The sequence below is a fragment of the Gopherus flavomarginatus genome, chromosome 6 (assembly GCF_025201925.1).
Source record: "Gopherus flavomarginatus isolate rGopFla2 chromosome 6, rGopFla2.mat.asm, whole genome shotgun sequence".
NCBI lineage: Eukaryota > Metazoa > Chordata > Testudines > Testudinidae > Gopherus > Gopherus flavomarginatus.
Genome location: NC_066622.1, coordinates 1,461,162 through 1,478,509, shown reverse-complemented (window position 1 = coordinate 1,478,509; position 17,348 = coordinate 1,461,162). Strand labels below are relative to the sequence as shown.

Genomic DNA, 17,348 nt, shown 5'->3' with positions numbered 1-17,348 from the left:
GACACTGGAGGGCTAATCACGACCCGCGTGGGGCCCCTGAGCAGCCCAGTGTGTGACAGGGCAGGGTTAGGGCTGGGGCTCCCCTTTCTCATCGTCATTGCCTGGAGGGGACCCACTGGCCTGCCCCCCCGACCTCCATCACCTCGACCCCATTCACCTCCATCACCCCCCACCCGATGACCCCCCCGACCCCTGCCCTGTGACCCCCTCCCCACTCTGCTCTGTCACCCCCTGCCCTCACCCCACTCACCTCTGCCCCACTCACCTCCATGACCTCCTGCTCCATGACTCCCCACCCTATGACCCCCTCACCCCCACCCCTCTGCTCTATCACCCCCCACCCTCACCCCACTCACCTCCATCACCTCCTGCTCCATGACTCCCCACCCTATGACCCCCTCACCCCTGCCCCGTGACCCCCGTCACCCCCACCCCTCTGCTCTATCACCCCCCACCCTCACCCCACTCACTTCCGCCCCCTCACCTCCATCACGCCCCCGCCCTGTGAGCCCCTCACCTCTTCCCCACTCATCTCCATCACCCCCTGCCCTGTGACCCCCCTCACCCCCACCCTGTGATCCCTCTCACCCACACCCCACCCTGCTCTATCACCCCCCGCCCTCACCCCACTCACTTCCGCCCCCTCACCTCCATCACGCCCCCGCCCCATGACCCCCCCGCCCCTCTTCCTCACTCACCTCCATCACCCCCGCCCCGTGACCACCCATGACTCCCGCCCCCACCCCAGTCCCCCTAATCCCTTCCCCTGCTGAGGTTTAAGCCAGTTTGGCTCAGTGCCTGGAGCAGGTCTGGACACTCCTCAATGGTCCAGGGTGCTGGTAGCGGGGGTGGGGGCCTGCTCCCCCCCCGGCGGCGGGGCCGGTTTCATGGTGTACTTGGTGCTGATGGTGCGCCCCGACACACACCGGTACTCCCCCAGCTCCGTCTTGCTCCGCTCGTTCTGGCTGATGGTGAGCTCCACCGGCACCGAGATGGTGGCCTCCTTGCTCACCACGTGGATGGTGAGCTGGGTGTGGGGCGGGATCTTGGCTGGCAAGAGCACCTCCACTCGATCACGCCGGGTGCTGGACTCGCTGCGCCCCTTCTCCACGGTGAAGACATTGGCGGCTTCCACGGCCAGCGTGAAGGAGAGCCCTGCCCGCAGGCTGGTGGCGTTGCTGAACCGGAAGCTCTGCAGCGTGGTGGTGACGTATTCCCGGCTGCTGCAGGTGGTGAACGTCTGCTCCAGGTCCGTGGCGTTCACCCCCACGATCTCGTCAATCAGCACGTCCCGCTCGTCCTCCACCTTCCGCTGGCCCCACAGGATGCGGGCGGTGACGGCAGGGCGGCCGGGCGCCAGCGGGCGCAAGTGGGACAGGCAGTTGTGGAAGCCCAGCTGTGGCTTGTAGTCGGGCAGGCGCTCGCCAGGCCAGGCGATGTGATACCAGCCCCCGCGGGCCGGGTGCTTGTAGAGCAGCCAGACGCCGCGCTGCACCACGTGGGAGGAGACCCGGTCGTTGAAGTAGCCGTAGGTGAGGTTGGTCTCTTCTGTCACCACCTTGCTCTGGCCTGCGTAGTCGGGCTCCTCGTACAGGGTGATCTGCGGATCAGCCAGGTCGTGGTGCACTAGCCGCAGCGCCGAGAACGCCTTGTTCTTCTCCACCGTCCGGTACTCGCCTTCCTCCAGGGCGTAGGCGTCGCCCTCGTACTTAGGGGCCGTGTAGGCGATCCACGGCTGCCCCACCACCCGCAGCGAGCAGATGCAGTCCCCAAAGTCCAGCTCGTGCAGGTCCGGCACGTCGGACGTGAACTCTCGGCTCAGCCCCTCGAAGTCAGCATGCTCGTAGACCACGATCTTGTTGACACCGGGCTGCACAGCGCACTGCTGCTCGGCCGGGCCGGGCTCGTCCCGCCGCACATCCGACAGCTGAATGCTAGGCAGGGCCATCGCCGGCGCGGAGAGATGCTCTGCCGGGAGGAAGCTGCAAAGGGTCACCCGCTGCCCCAGCGAGCATGGGGGGTCCAAGCCCTGCACCACCCCCACCACTTCATCCCACCCTTGGGCTGGACGTGCCCTGCAGCCAGCGAGCAGGAATCCGGCAGGGCCCCCCATGGTTCTGGGCTGGACACGGCAGTCCCAGGGCCGGTTCTGGGGCCGGCTCCAGGCAGGTCAGATCGAGCCCTTTGGGCCTCACAGCCTGGGACTCGCCACATTCCTGCCCAGGTTGAACAGCTGGAGGGCGAGTCCCTGAGCTCCAGCAGCCCTGTCACGCCTGCGCCAGGGCAGTCACCTAGCGCTCGGCCCCAGGGACGGTGGGCTGTGACCGGGAAGGACAGCCTGTTCGGGGCTGGGCCTGCTCTCCTGTGCCCCCCAGGGCGTGCCGCCCAGGCTCCCAGGGTGCTGGCCAGGCCAGGCGGGACTTACTCCAGCCAGGAGCTCCCAGCCCCTCCCAGGGGACAGGAGGATTTACCAGATTGTGCAGTTAGCAAATGGGCCCCGAAACCCAGCCCAGGTGCCGCCCCTGGACTCCTGCTCAGCCCTGCCTGCACAGCCGCTCTCCCGGGGCGCAGGCCTGGCAGCTCACCACGGCCCCTCTGGCTGCGCTGGGGGAAGGGAGCAGCCAGCTCCAGTCACCTTCCCCCACCCCGTTGCTGTCGCATGTCTGCTGCAGCCCCCTGCCACCGGCGCCCGCGGGCAGACACGCCAGGCCAGCAATGCCATTGCTCCGTGCAGCCAGTGGCTGAGTAACGCAGGCCCTGCCTTCGCCCGCTGCAGGGCTGCTCCCCAGGACGGCTTCGTGGGGCTGCTCCCTCCTGCCATCGCTGAGTCCTCACAAGGGAGCGGCCCCGACACTGCCCCTGCACCCCGCTTCGGGCTGGCTGCAAGGACCTGGAACCTCAGGGCCCCTTGGGACTGTCCGGGCTCCCTCGCCCCCAGCCAGACCTCTTACCTTGGGAGTTGGCAGCCCTTGTCCGTGAGAGCGAGCCAGCCCGGCCCAGCGAGTCCCAGCTCCCTCGTGCCCGCAGCCAGCACTGCACCAGCTGCCTCCGTGCCCGTTTTAAGAGGAGCAGGAAGGGCTTTGATCTTGTTGGGACCTGAATCGAGGGCTGCTGACACCTCCCACCCACGTGGCCCAGGGAGCTACCACCCATGCCCTGGGGAGCAGGATGCACCACCCATGAGCCCACTGGCCTCCCCCTGCACTAGGGCGCCAGCTGGGCCAGAGCCTGGCACTTCCAGACAAGCTGGGCCCTTGTGCAACGCTGCATGTGACAAGGGGGCAGCTGTGGTGACGCCGGCTTGAGTCAGGGGACGCGGCTGAGTCACTAACTTAATACTTGGCTTTGCAGCCCTTCCCACGTTCCTAGGGCGGGAGCCGGCAGCCGGGAGGCAGGAATTAGCACCTGCTGCAGAGACACCCATAAGCCAGGAGTGACTCTTCCTGTTACTGCAGCCTGTCACCCTCGTCCTGCGCCAGCCCCAGCCACTCACCGCTGCCAACCTCTTCGTAGCACCACGGCAACGAGGAACTAGAGCCTTCATGGAGGAAGGTCCCTCAATGGCCGTGAGCCAGGCTGGGCAGCGAGGGTCCCTGGCCTCTGTTTGCCAGAAGCTGGGAATGGGCAACAGGTGGAGCAGTCGGGTTTATTGATTGTATTGGGTATAAATTAGAATGAAGGCTCCAGACTAGTAGGATAATAATGTAGCGTGTGTTAAATGTGAGACTGACACTGCAAACCTCAGAGACGAAAGTGGGAATTTACAAGTACAGGAGCCCCTCACTTTACGTTGTTGTTCGGTTCATGAAAAACGCGACTTTGAGCGAAACGATGTGCAGCGAATCCCATGGCCCGTAAGAATGAATGTAAACGGGGGGTTGGGTTCCAGGGAAATGTTTGTTGCCGTACAGTACAGCACAGTGCTCTAGTGGGGAGGTGCCTCCCCTTACCCCACACAGCCCAGCCCCGGCACTGGCGCCAAGGAGACTGAAGGTGCTATAGGCTCGGAGAAGCACGTTGCACAGCAGCAGCGGCAGCTTCCCCTACTCTGCAGGCACCAGGGGCCAGGGGCTCAACCCTTGGTCCACCCACTCCACCCCTTCCCTCAAGCCCCCACCCTTAACCCACCTCTTCTCCTCCCTCCCTCTTCGCTCCGCACCCTGCGTCCTCGCTCCTCCCCCCTCCCTCCTGCCCACCACAAGCCAGCTGATTGCCGCGGGCAGGAGGCGGGGGGAGGAGGGGGAAGGCACTGATCTGTGGGGTCTGCCGGCGGGCGGGAGGCACTGGGGGGGCACAGGGGAGCTGATGGGGGGGCTGCCAGCTGTGGACAAAGCAGGCAGCCAAAGGACGTTGTAGTGAAGCATTGTATAACTTTACATGGAGCATGTTCTGTAATGGAGTAGGGATGTAAGATCGGAACAATGTTAAGCGAGAGGCCGTTAAGTGGGGAGTGTCTGTGTAAAGCTGGGGTGTTTTGCCATAAGACTCTGGGTTCAGTCCTGCAAAGCCTCAGAGCATCAGATGGCGACAGACAGAGCCCAGCTCCTCACGCGTGCGCAATCTAACTGGCTACGAGAGACTGGTAACACGTGTGTGTGCGTGTGTGCGCGCGCGCATGTGTGCGTGTGTGCGCGCGCTTGTGTGCACACAAATGCTAACTGTTGTATATTTAAGCAATGCAGCGTGTTGCCTTTTCCCCTGAAAAACATCCCGGGTGCGTCTTATAAGCAGAACATTTTTGGTGGAGAATTGCGAAGGGGAAGCCATGCCCTGCTAATACTGCTGGGCGTTTGCAGAGGACAGATATATTTCCATCATTGGGACCGTGTCCGACTCGCAGGGCCAGGAGTCTCAGAATCTGTGGAAACATCCTTATGGGGAAACAATAATAGTCCTATAGGTAACAGATGATTCCGGTGGAGAGTTTTGGTGGGGCCGTGACTGTCCTCAGGACGTATGCGATACACTGGTAGATCTCCAAGTTTTTTCTCTATAATGTATGGGTGTGATTCCCAACAATCGGTGATATACCTGTCCTCTGCAAACGCCCAGCTCCTTGGAGAGTGAGGATGAAATGGGGTTTGCTGAACATCCAGCTGGGAATGCACCAACCCTAATGGATCCTCTTGTTGTCACGCAGAGATGGTGAAGGGGAAGAACCCGCACTGAGCACTCCCGAGTCCCCACTGTGCCAAGCTGTGGAGACCCCCCAAGAACATGAGGAGGAAGGTTCAGTGCAGGCAGAGAACCCTGTACCCCAAACAGCCACTTTAAACCCAAATGCCCTCAAATTCGTACCTCAAGGACTCATCTTGCCTCCACGTCCAGTGGTCTCACCTCAGCCAACACCCGACAGCCAGCCTAGACGTTCCTCTGGGGAAGGGAAGCCCAGGTGTGTGCTGACGTATGATCGTTTAGGGGAACCCAGTGACCTACAGATCCCTGGGGGCAGGGCCGGCTTTAGGCTGATTTGCTTGATTCCCCCGAACTGGGCCCCGCGCCTGAGAGGGCCCCGCGCGGCAGCGTCTCTCCCAGAAGCAGCAGCCGTTGCTGCTAGGCAATGAGAGACGCTGGCCGGCAGAGGGCCGAGGCAGAGGCAGCCGCGTGGGTGTTGCAGGTCGAGGGGGGGAGAGGGGAGAGAAGGCACATGTGCTTTGCAGCCTCCCCTCCCCTCCCCCCCCCGCACCCACCTGGAGGAGACGCCGAGGGGGGCAGGAATCTCTGCAGTGGACCTCAGTCAGCTGAGCAGCTGCTGGGGCTCCCAGCGGTGAGTGTCTGACCCTGTCATTCCCCGCAGGTTTGTAAGATTGGGTTGGGGTTGTGGTTTTCGGGGTGTTGCTGTTTGAGGGTGAGTTTGTGCCTGCCTGTGTCTGTTTCAGAACTAAAGTCGGGATCATGTGATGTAACCCAGGAAAAAAGCCCCCAGCCGGTACTTAGTGCTGTGAACTCCAGGTGAGAGAGAGAGGGAGGGTTGGAGGAGGAAATCAAATACATCAAGAGGGGAGAATGTGAAAGGTCTGCAACATGGCACAGCAGGCTGAGACTTTTATCTCCCCCCCATGAGGGGAAACTGAGGCACAGAGTGATCTGATTCCCCTCTCCAAATTATTTTGCAAAGGAAGGGGACTGGGGCTCCTGTCCAAACCAGTTCCCTTCCCATCAGCTCTGCTTTCCCTGCTGCAAGACCGCTGTAGGGGCTGAATATTTCCATTATACTATGGCTCCTTCGTTTGCCCTGCAACAATAAATTAGACCGGCTTGGGGGGGGCTATTCCCCCCCAAAGCTGTGTGGATATTAAGGTTTTTTGAGGGGGGGGGGCATGATACTATTCCAGATCAATCAAATGCCCAGCTCAGCTTTCTAGCCATCCAGCAGCTCTAGGGCAGGGAAGGAAGGTGCTCTTGGTGCAGAGTGGTTGCAAAACAGGGGTGAATTTAGGGTGGGGGGTCCAGTTCAAATCCCGCCTGATGCAGCCACACAGAATCACTGGCAGTGCTGGGAGAGGCCAGGAGTGGAAGCAGGTGGCCTGGGGGTGAGGGGACATTGCCCTCAGTCCTGGGTTCTGGGATGGACTAGGCTGGGTGGTGGGTTCAGTCTAGTCTTCCAGCCTGTTGCTCTCACTGGGGTTTGTGGTTTTCATCTGGCTCCACCGAAAAGATCAAACAAGTCCAGTAGAAAAGGGGGGTGAGAGAGGTGGGAAAGGGTGTATAAGGGGTTAAAGTGACCCATCAATGAAAGAGTAAAACCAGAGTTTGACTGAGTTTCCCCCCAGCCACCACTCCTGCAAACAGGGCAAGGGGCAGCCCCATTCCTCATGGAGGCTATGGTGAGGGGCAGCAGAGGAGGAAGGAAGCCACATGTGATGGCAGTCCCCTCCCCTCCCAAGCACCCACCACCCCCTCTCCGGCCCCCAAACTCTGTCCCAGTGCCTTCACCCACCCCTCCGCACTCCCTCCCAGAGCCTGCACCCCTCCACCCTTCCTGCACTCCATCCCAGCCCAGAGCCTGCACCCAGCACCCAAACTCCGTCCCACTCAGCCTGGGCAAAGCTCTCCTTGGTCTGGCTCCCAGCCCCTCTTCAAGGGTTGCAGCTGTCTGGAGGTGCTGCCTTCCAGGCTTTCCTCATTCACACCTCATTCATTCAACAGGGCAATTGATTACAAAGGAGGTGGGGGGAGATCTTATTCTACTCCTAGCAAAAAGACACTTTTCTTTTACCTTAATTACACTACCTTTGGGGCCTGCTGTAACATATTACCAAGGTTCAATACAAAGTCATATAAAAGTTATACAAAAATGCATAATGCAGAGATTTATCTACAACTGCATTGACTGCTGTGTGTAGAAATGTAGTGACCCCTGGGTCTTTGAATGAGGCTTTATACGTGGGGGGGAGGTGAGGGGGCAAGTGGCGGGTGGGCAAAGAGGCGAGCAGTGAGCCAGCAGGAGTTCTAGGGACGGGCATGAGGGTTTCTGGCAGGGGAGGGAGAAGGAGAAAGGAGGAGAGTGGTGCGTGGGGGACTGACTAGGAGGGATGCAGCAAGCCGGTAGCAGGTGAAGAGGGGTGTGATGGTGGAGCTGAGCAGGGAGGGGGCAGGTCCTATTTTACTGATGTGATCTGGTCACCCCATGTGTGCGTTTCTTCCAGCCCCTCCTGCCAACCTTGTTTCAATGGGGCGGAGCTGGGGAAGGAGGGTTTGTTTCCACAGGGCCAGGCGGCACTGGATGGGAAAGGAGGGGGCAATTTTATATTAATAAGGAAATATTTTATAAATTTTAAGAAAATAAACATTAGTGAAGAAAATCAGATGTACAACTATCAGAACAAATTATTTTTCTAATATGAAAGTGCAAATCAGCTAATTAATATGTGATGCAATGTGTGTAATATATAATTTTGTTATTATTTATATAGTTATGGTAAGTAAATAATACATGGAAGAAATGAAAGGCGTGTTTTTAAGTGTTTGTTAGTTTTAGTCATCCCTGCCGGGGCCCCATCGCAACTGTTCGAATTGGGCCCGCACTTCCTAAAGCCAGCCCTGCCTGGGGTGCCACGGGGGGCGAGCTGCTTCATGGGAACCCTGTTCCACCCCTCGGGGGCCTGTGGGCTGGCTGATGGGAATGCTCCTGAGGAATGGGGGCCCTGGGTCTCCTGCTGGGGATCCATGGTTTAGAGTTGCCTACTTTGATGGGGACATCAAGAATTATTTCTCTTGGGGGGGGGAGAGTGTAACCCCTTTGGGGTTTAGAGAGCATGGCCCCTTTAAATCTTTTTCCCGGGGGGAGGGGAAGAGTGAGAAAAAAGGAGGGAAACTCCAGGGGTGGGGGAGCAGCCAGAGAACCTGCCTGGAGCCTGGGAGGGCCAGGGTCAGCCGGGGACAGCCCAGGACAGGAGCCAGGAGCAGCCCTGTGCCGGGGGGCGGGGGGAGGAAATCGCCCGAGGAGGACAGACCGGAGCTGGACCCAGGGTCACAGCTGCCCAGAGCAGCGTGGGGCTGGGAGTACTGGGGCTGGTGACTCTGCATTGGGAACAAGGAGAGAGGTTGTAGCTAGTTAAGGTGGGAGGTGGTCGCTCTGGGGGGCTTTGCAGAGTGCGGCAGGAGAGGGCACCGGAGGGGTTTGCTGGGGAGAGTTCACTGGCGCCGAAGACGATCAGGAGCCCCCAAGACTCATCACTGGACTGGAACTTTGCTCAGGCCTCCTGAACTGTGTGTGCAGACCCATTGCTCAGTGTCTGCCCTTCCAGACTGTGCTCCCACTGGGCCCGTGGGGCCTTGGCTTGGATGCAGCCCTGTTCTACTGCTCCCCTTGTATTTCCCCTTGTTGTATGTCTCCTCTCAACCTCTGTAAATAAATATCTCCCTTTGTTATATCCATTGTACTTTTCCTGTGGGAGTGAGTGTTCACTCTGGGGGGGTTGGAACAGGTGCCCATGGAGTGGAAGGGATTTCTCCTGTATTCCTGCACGCGCCTTCTCTTGGCCAGAGCTGCCTGCAGAGCAGACTCCATCTTGGCCATGAGGGCGCTAAAGTTACACTTGGTGGCCCGTACAGGGACTTTGCAGCGCGCGCGCGCATGCACACACACACACATACACACACTCTCTCTCTCTCTCTCTCCCCACCCCATGTTACACACCCTGGGCTCTCCTTCACAGAGCAAAGAAACTCCTGAGTGACTTTCACCTCAGTTTAAAAAAAAAACGGAGAGAGGATTATTAGAAGACCTGTGCCAAGGGGCACGAATCCCAGTAACCAAAGGTGTGCTGGTGGCGGGGTTCCCAGAAGAGATGGAACCAAATGGAACTGAGGAGAGCTTAGATGCAGCTGAAATACTGGGGAAGGTAAAGGTCCACACCCGTATTTACAACCGCAAAGTGCAGGGCATGGTAGCACTATGTACTCACTCCAAGGAGGCAGATCTTGATAAAGTGCCCAAAGAGGTATAAGTAGAAGGTAACCCCTGGACAATTCTGGGGGCAGAACAGTCCCCTCCTAGTGTGCCCGTGTCACTTGAGGTGGATTCTTTAGCGCAGAAATTGCAAGCTCTGATGATGGATGAGAAGAGAACAAGAGAAGAATTAATTTTGGCATTAGGAGGGGCTCCAACACCGGCAGTACCCAGCCTGGTGGGATGGGCCAAAGAGCTGGGAAACGCTCTCAAAGATGCATTGAAGCCGGTACATGACAGTGCTCCATACAAGCGGTTACGTTCATTCTCGGGGGTGTCACCTGTACCCTCAGGGGAGCATGATTATGAGACCTGGAGGGATTTGACGGTGCTGCTTGTCCAAGAGTGGGAATGCTCTGATGCTGAGAAGCGGAAACATGTGCTTGTGAGTCTGAGGGGACCTGCTATGTGACTTAGCTGAGCCCTGAAAGACTCCCAATCAGCTGCCACAGTGTAAGACTATTTAACCGCTCTTGAGAGTGTCTACGGTGCTACTGGTAGCAGTGAAGACCTGTATTGTCGTCTCCGCCATAGCTATCAGGAGCCCCACGAACGATTGTCGGATTTCATCAGGCGACTAGAGGATTTGCTACAGCAGGTAGTGCGGAAGGAGGGCATCCCCACCAAGCGCATTGATTCTGCTAGGCTGGGCCAAATCCCTTGGGGCACCCGACAAGATGGGTTGATGTTGTGGCGACTGCAGCTGAGGGAGTGGGCCCAAAACCCACCCCCATTCCACAAGCTCGTTAGAGAGATACGTGAAAAGGAGGAGCCATTGCTGCAAGTGGATGCAGTGGTGCAGCCGAAGATGGCAGGGAGTCACACCACCACAGTGCTTGGCGAGATGGAAGACGCCCCATCAGTGGCAGCAGCACTGAGAGATTTGACCTGAGAAGTGGCCATGATGAAGGCTCAGGGACATACTGTGCCATCCTCAAGAGGGGAGAGTAGCAGGAGGAGTGACAGCCGGCGAGAAGGTTTCTGTTATAACTGTGGAAGAGATAGTCACTATGCCCTGGACTGCCAAAACAAGACAGATTATGCAAGGGTATCTCAGAGATTGCAGCAAACCATTAGGAAGTTTCAGGGAAACACCAACAGGGCTTGGGGAAGGAGCAACCCAAGACCCTTGAAATTCCAAGGCTCCCCAGAAAAAAACACAAACAGGGGTTACACTGCAATAGGGGGAGGGTTAGAGGCCTTGCTCCGACCCGTCTCTCGCGGAAAAGTGTATAGAGAAGATATATACAAACTGTCTAGGTATCCCCCACCTCCCCAGTCATAGAGGTGCTGGGCCATAAGCGGGAGGGTTAGAGTCTTCACTCTGACCAGTCTCTTGGGGAACAATTGCACACGTGAAAATACCCTCTGTCGTAGCAAGATGGAGCCTAAAAACGTAGCGGCTTAGCGTCCCCTCTCCTGCTCTGTCAGGCAGAGTTTTTAGTGGGTGGAGACTTTTGTGTTTTGTAATCCCAGCACAATCATGGGCCTAAGGAGTCGATTTCTGTAAGCCTTCACTCTGAAGGACACGGGAGTGTGGGCAAATAGTGGTAGCACCATATAACCCTTTCTAAAATGGAATCTGTCTGAAATTCTCTGTACAATTGTTTGGGGGTGAGTAAATCATAGAATCACAGAATCATAGACTATCGGGGTTGGAAGGGACCTCAGGAGGTATCTAGTCCAACCCCCTGCTCAAAGCAGGACCAATCCCCAACTAAATCTAAAATATAAATCCCCATCTATAAAAAGGGAAATAAAAACAACCCAGGAAACTACAGACCAGTTAGTTTAACTTCTATGCCAGGGAAGATAATGGACAAGTAATTAAAAAAATAATCTGCAAACATTTGGAAGGTGGTAAGGTGACAGTGAATAGCCAGCATGGATTTGTAAAGAACAAATCGTGTCAAACTAATCTGATAGCATTCTTTGATAGGATAACGAGCCTTGTGGATAAGGGAGAAGCGGTGGATGTGATATACCTAGACTTTAGTAAGGCATTTGATACGGTCTCGCATGACATTCTTATAGATAAACTAGGAAAGTACAATTTAGATGGGGCTACTATAAGGTGGGTGCATAACTGGCTGGATAACCGTACTCAGAGACTAGTTATTAATGGCTCCCAATCCTGCTGGAAAGGTATAACAAGTGGGGTTCTGCAGGGGTCTGTTTTGGGACCGGCTCTGTTCAATATCTTCATCAACAATTTAGATGCTGGCATAGAAAGTACGCTTATTAAGTTTGCGGACGATACCAAACTGGGAGGGATTGCAACTGCTTTGGAAGACAGGGTCAAAATTCAAAATGATCTGAACAAATTGGAGAAATGGTCTGAGGTAAACCGGATGAAGTTCAATAAAGACAAATGCAAAGTGCTCCACTTAGGAAGGAACAATCAGTTTCACACATACAGAATGGGAAGAGACTGTCTAGGAAGGAGTATGGCAGAAAGAGATCTAGGGGTCATAGTGGACCACAAGCTAAATATGAGTCAACAGTGTGATACTGTTGCAAAAAAAGCAAACGTGATTCTGGGATGCATTAACAGGTGTGTTGTAAACAAGACACGAGAAGTCATTCTTCCGCTTTACTCTGCGCTGGTTAGGCCTCAACTGGAGTATTGTGTCCAGTTCTGGGCACCGCATTTCAAGAAAGATGTGGAGAAATTGGAGAGGGTCCAGAGAAGAGCAACAAGAATGATTAAAGGTCTTGAGAACATGACCTATGAAGGAAGGCTGAAGGAATTGGGTTTGTTTAGTTTGGAAAAGAGAAGACTGAGAGGGGACATGATAGCAGTTTTCAGGTATCTAAAAGGGTGTCATCAGGAGGAGGGAGAAAACTTGTTCGCCTTAGCCTCCAATGATAGAACAAGAAGCAATGGGCTTAAACTGCAGCAAGAGAGATTTAGGTTGGACATTAGGAAAAAGTTCCTAACTGTCAGGGTAGTTAAACACTGGAATAGATTGCCTAGGGAGGTTGTGGAATCTCCATCTCTGGAGATATTTAAGAGTAGGTTAGATAAATGTCTATTAGGAATGGTCTAGACAGTATTTGGTCCTGCATGAGAGCAGGGGACTGGACTCGATGACCTCTCGAGGTCCCTTCCAGTCCTAGAGTCTATGAGTCTATAAATCATCCCAGCCAGGGCTTTGTCAGGCCTGACCTTAAAAACCTCTAAGGAAGGAGATTCCACCACCTCCCTAGGTAACCCATTCCAGTGCTTCACCACCCTCTGAGTGAAAAAGTTTTTCCCAATATCCAACCTAAACCTCCTCCACTGCAACTTGAGACCATTACTCCTTGTTCTGTCATATGTCACCACCGAGAACAGTCTATATCCATCCTCTCTGGAGCCCCCCTTCAGGTAGTTGAAAGCAGCTATCAAATCCCCCCTCATTCTTCTCTTCTGCAGACTAAACAATCCCAGTTCCCTCAGCCTCTCCTCATGTCATGTGCTCCAGCCGCCTAATCATTTTTGTTGCCCTCCGCTGGACTCTTTCCAATTTTTCCACATCCTTCTTGTAGTGGAGGGCCCAAAACTGGACATAGTATCCAGATGAGGTCTCACCGATGCCGAACAGAGGGGAATGATCACATCCCTCGATCTCTTGGCAATGCCCCTACTTATACAGCCCAAAATGCCGTTAGCCTTCTCGGCAACAAGGGCACACTCTTAAGGATGTGTGCACGGTTCAGGATGAGTGTGAAAGCATCACAAATGTCCAGATGGTCAAGAAGAAGTAAGAGACTTGGAGAGACAGCAGGAAACAATCAGCTAAACTCCCCTCTGCGCAGGTAGAGTGACCAGACAGCAAGTGTGAAAAACTGGGACAGGGGTGGGGGGTAACAGATGCCTATATAAAGCAAAGCCCCACATATCGGGACTGCCGATCAAATTGGGGTGTGTGGTCACCCTAGGCACAGGTGTCTGCAGGCAGGTGCCATCTCTGCTGGACATCTCCCCCCCCCACGCGTCAGGTGAGTCCCCAGCTGCTGCCTCCGTGCACAGCATGGCAGGGTGGCACACGGACCTCGCTGCTGTCCTGGCAGCCCTGGCACCTGGCAGGGGTGCTGGTGGCACTAGCGGCTGCATGGTTCCTGAGTGGGCCAGCGCAACTCTCCCCGCCTCAGGCAGGACACCTTGGGAGCCACCTCGGACTGAGGGAGAGCTCCCTGCCCGCCCTCCGCCGCAGCCCCAGGAGAGGCTCTGCAACGATCAAGCTGCGTGCTGCGGCCCTGCCATGGGGAGGGCTCCCGCTGCTCTGGACCCTGCCAGCCCAGGGCGGACCCAGCAGGCCGTGGAGAACCACCGGACTGGCTCGGGGGCACTGCCTGAGGAACACGGCAAGCGACAGCTCACCAGGCCGGAGCTGGCCATGCCAGCCCAGCCCTGGCAGCTCACAACTGCCCCAGGGGCCCCAGGGCCCCAGCACCGGTCCAGAGCATCTACCTGCAGAGCCCTCTGGGGAGCAGTCCCTGCGGGCAGTGGGCCGGGGCCAGGAAGCAGGGTCGTGCGTAAGGGCAGAGCTCGGGCCACGGGTGCCTGGCATGGGGTGACTGGCCCCATCGCCTCATACAAAGCTCTGGGAGAGCAGGGGGCTGTGGGTCGGGATTGAGGGGTACCAGCGGAGCTGGGGGGGGTGAGCCCCACCACTGTACGAGTGGGGAGGGGGCTGCCCGGGGTTCCCCCGCCCCACCCAGCTCCTTCTATGGGGAGGGGGCAGAGTTAACCCCTGGCCTCAGATGCAGCAAGAGGGGGGGCTCCCGAGGAAGCAGGAGGCCCAACTCAGCCACCTGGCCCCCCTCGTGGTCTGCGCGGTGCACTGCACCGGGGGGGGTCGCACTGCCCACCCCAAGAACCAGAGACAGGGGCGGCCGCTTGAAGAGGTTCCTCTTTATTGAGATTGGCAGAACAGGGTTTGGGGGGGTCATGGGGGTATTTACAGAGAAGGGGGGGCAGCGTCTCAGCTGGGGGGCCTTGGGGAGCCAGGCAAGGGGCTGGACACAGAGCTGGGAGCACAGCAAAGAAAAGGGAGTCAGAGACCCAGGAACACACAGACCCCCCCTCGGATGCACAGCCCCCCCAACACACAGCCCTGCCCCCAGATGCACAGACCCCCCCTCGGATGCACAGATTCCCCCCAACACACAGTCCCCCCCCGATACACAGACACCTCCCCCGATACACAGCCCTCTTCCCAGATTCACAGACCCCCCCAGATGCACAGACCCCCCCAACACACAGCCCTCCCAGATGCACAGACCCCCCCAACACACAGCCCCCTCTCCAGAAGCACAGATCCCTCCAGCACATAGACCATCCCGGATGCACAGCTCCCCCCCAAAACACAGCCCCCTCCCAACACACAGCCCCCACCCCAGATGCACAGACCCCCCCTCGGATGCACAGACTCCCCCCAACACACAGACCCCCCCCGATACACAGACACCTCCCCCAATACACAGCCCTCTTCCCAGATTCACAGACCCCCCCCAACACACAGCCCTCCCAGATGCACAGACCCCCCCCAACACACAGCCCCCTCTCCAGAAGCACAGATCCCTACAGCACATAGACCATCCCGGATGCACAGCCCCCCGCAAAACACAGCCCCCTCCCAACACACAGCCCTGCCCACGGATGCACAGACCCCCCCAATACACAGCCCCCTTCCCAGATGCACAGACCCCACCCCAGTACACAGACCCCTGGATGCACAGCCCCCTCCCAACACACAGCCCCCTCCCTGGATGCACAGCCCCGCCCCTGGATGCACAGCCCCTTCCAACACACAGCCCCCCTCAGATGCACAGCCCCCCCAACACACAGCCCTGCCCCCGGATGCACAGAGCCCACCCCTCGACATACCCCCGACACACAGACCCCCCCATGGATATGTGGATTTCCCAAGCCCACCTCTTAACACACAGATCCCAAGGGACACAAAGAAGGCTCCCCCGATACACAGAGCTGCCCCACCAGACAGCCCCCCCACCTCCCCGATGATGAGGGTAGGAATACTGTTATGGGCCGGCTCAGCCGGCCCCAGACACTGGAGTGGGGAAGGCCCTGCCCTGGGAGGGACCACAGGCCCCAGGTTCTCCCACCCCCTTCTCTTTTGGCCCCTCAGTCAGCAGCAGCTGGGCCTTTCCCCTCGCCCAGCGTGGAGCCAGCTTGGGGCCAGGCAGGCCCGGGGCCCGGTGGCGGGGGGCCAGAGGAGCCGTTCCCGACGTGGGGGGCACACAGGGCCCTTGGCAGTTCCAGGAGGCCCAGCCCCCAGCCAGGGTCCAGCCAGGGTCCAGCCAGGGTCCAGCCTGGGCCAGCGCGGACGTCCCAGGCTCAGGCCAGCTCACGGTGTCCCCTGGAGGGATGCGGCTGCTGCTGGGAGGCAGGCGGGACCCACTCCCGCCTCCAGCCTCTGGTCGGCCAGGGCGGGCGTGACGGGGCCCAGCTTCTCCCCGGCGCCCGAGCGGAGCTGCCTGGCCCGGCCCGGGCAAGTGACCATGTTGCAGTCTGGGTCCTGCTGGCTGCGCTCAGCCAGGCCCCGGCGTGTGCCACCCACTCACTCCCTCAGCCCCTGGGTGTGGCAGCGCTGTGCCCCCACGCTGCCCGCAGGCCGGGCCCGGCGGCCCTTGTGGGGCTCCACCCAGGAGTTGTGGATGATGGTGCCCCCAGGCGCAGGGTCCACCTGCAGCGCCGAGACCACCCGCTTCCTCAGCTTGCTGCGCAGCGCGGCGCGCAGCTTCTGGCGGGCGAAGGCGTAGAGCAGCGGGTGGAAGACGGTGGTGCCGTACGCCAGGGCCAGGAAGCAGAGGCGCAGCTGGAGCAGCAGGCGGCTGGGCCCCAGGCACAGGACCAGCAGGTTGGCGATGGAGATGGGCGCCCAGCACACCAGGAAGGTGGAGACAATGACAAGCGACATCCTGAAGACCCGTTTCTGGCGCTCCCGGCGGTCGCGGTGCCGCCTGACGGCCCGCCGGAGAGCCACGATCACCGAGACTGAGGCCTGCACCCGCATGGGCTGGGGGGGCAGCGCCGGCGGCACCTGCACCGGCCTTTGGGCCTCTCCCACGCCGGCACCCGGCTCCGCTGCTTTCCGGCGCTTGCGCTGGCTGCGGAAGCGGCGCCCGCCCAGGCGAATGTCCAGGGCCCGCAGGACCCGGGCATAGGTCAGCAGCATGACGGCCCCGGCGGCGGCGAAGGCCGGGATCTGCAGCAGCAGGTGGTAGCACGTGGCCAGCTCGGCCTGGGGCCCGGGGACGTGGAGGCAGAGCGCTGGGCGGGGGCCCCGCAGGATCTCCAGCTCCAGAAAGGGCAGGAAGAAGCTAAGCAGCGAGAGCAGCCAGATGGCGGCCAGCAGCAGGGCGGTGCGGCTGGGCGTCAGCACCCGGCGCCCCGGCCGCACCGAGATGTCGTACCGGTCCAGGCTGATGACCAGCACGTTGGCGGCGGTGGCCACGCTGCCGAAGGTGACACAGGCCTCGTGGAAGCAGCCGAGCAGGGGCCCATTGTGCTCCGGTGCCAGCAGCAGCACGGCGATGGTCAGGGGCATGCACACCAGGCACACTAGCGTGTCCAGCACGTGCAGGTTCATGGTCACCACGGTGCTGACCGAGTCCACCAGGCCGGGTTGCGAGCAGTACAGCGCCAGCACCGTCAGGTTGCTGCTGCAGCCCAGCAGGATCTCCAGCAGCAGGAAGCTGGTGAGCGACACCTGGAAGCCCAATGCGTAGGGCAGGGACCAGCCGGCATCGACGCTGGCCCCGTCCGTACTCTCCAGGAGGGAGTCGTAGATGGCGCTCGCCATGTCGGACAGTGGCCTGGGCTCATGGGCTGCTCCCGCACCAGGGGCCACACACCCCTGCAGAGCAAAGGACACGGCATCAG

General features: G+C 58.7%; 2 protein-coding genes across 2 annotated transcripts; both read right to left on the bottom strand.

Annotated features, from left to right (window-relative positions):
* Positions 1-820: 820 nt before the first annotated feature.
* On the bottom strand, positions 821-1,948 carry LOC127053202 (epidermal differentiation-specific protein-like). The gene has a single exon (XM_050957522.1). It carries the CDS (start codon positions 1,946-1,948, stop codon positions 821-823), a length of 1,128 nt encoding a protein of 375 aa, XP_050813479.1.
* Positions 1,949-15,928: 13,980 nt separating this feature from the next.
* On the bottom strand, positions 15,929-17,310 carry LOC127053190 (G-protein coupled receptor 22-like). Its single transcript, XM_050957500.1, has one exon. The coding sequence runs from the start codon at positions 17,266-17,268 to the stop codon at positions 16,024-16,026; it is 1,245 nt and encodes a 414-aa protein (XP_050813457.1). The 5' UTR covers positions 17,269-17,310; the 3' UTR covers positions 15,929-16,023.
* Between the last annotated feature and the right edge of the window lie 38 nt (positions 17,311-17,348).

Bases quoted from the DNA above. Each gene is read 5' to 3' on its own strand.
- LOC127053190 (XM_050957500.1), bottom strand. From the start codon at position 17,268: ATGGCGAGCGCCATCTACGACTCCCTCCTGGAGAGTACGGACGGGGCC.
- LOC127053202 (XM_050957522.1), bottom strand. From the start codon at position 1,948: ATGGCCCTGCCTAGCATTCAGCTGTCGGATGTGCGGCGGGACGAGCCC.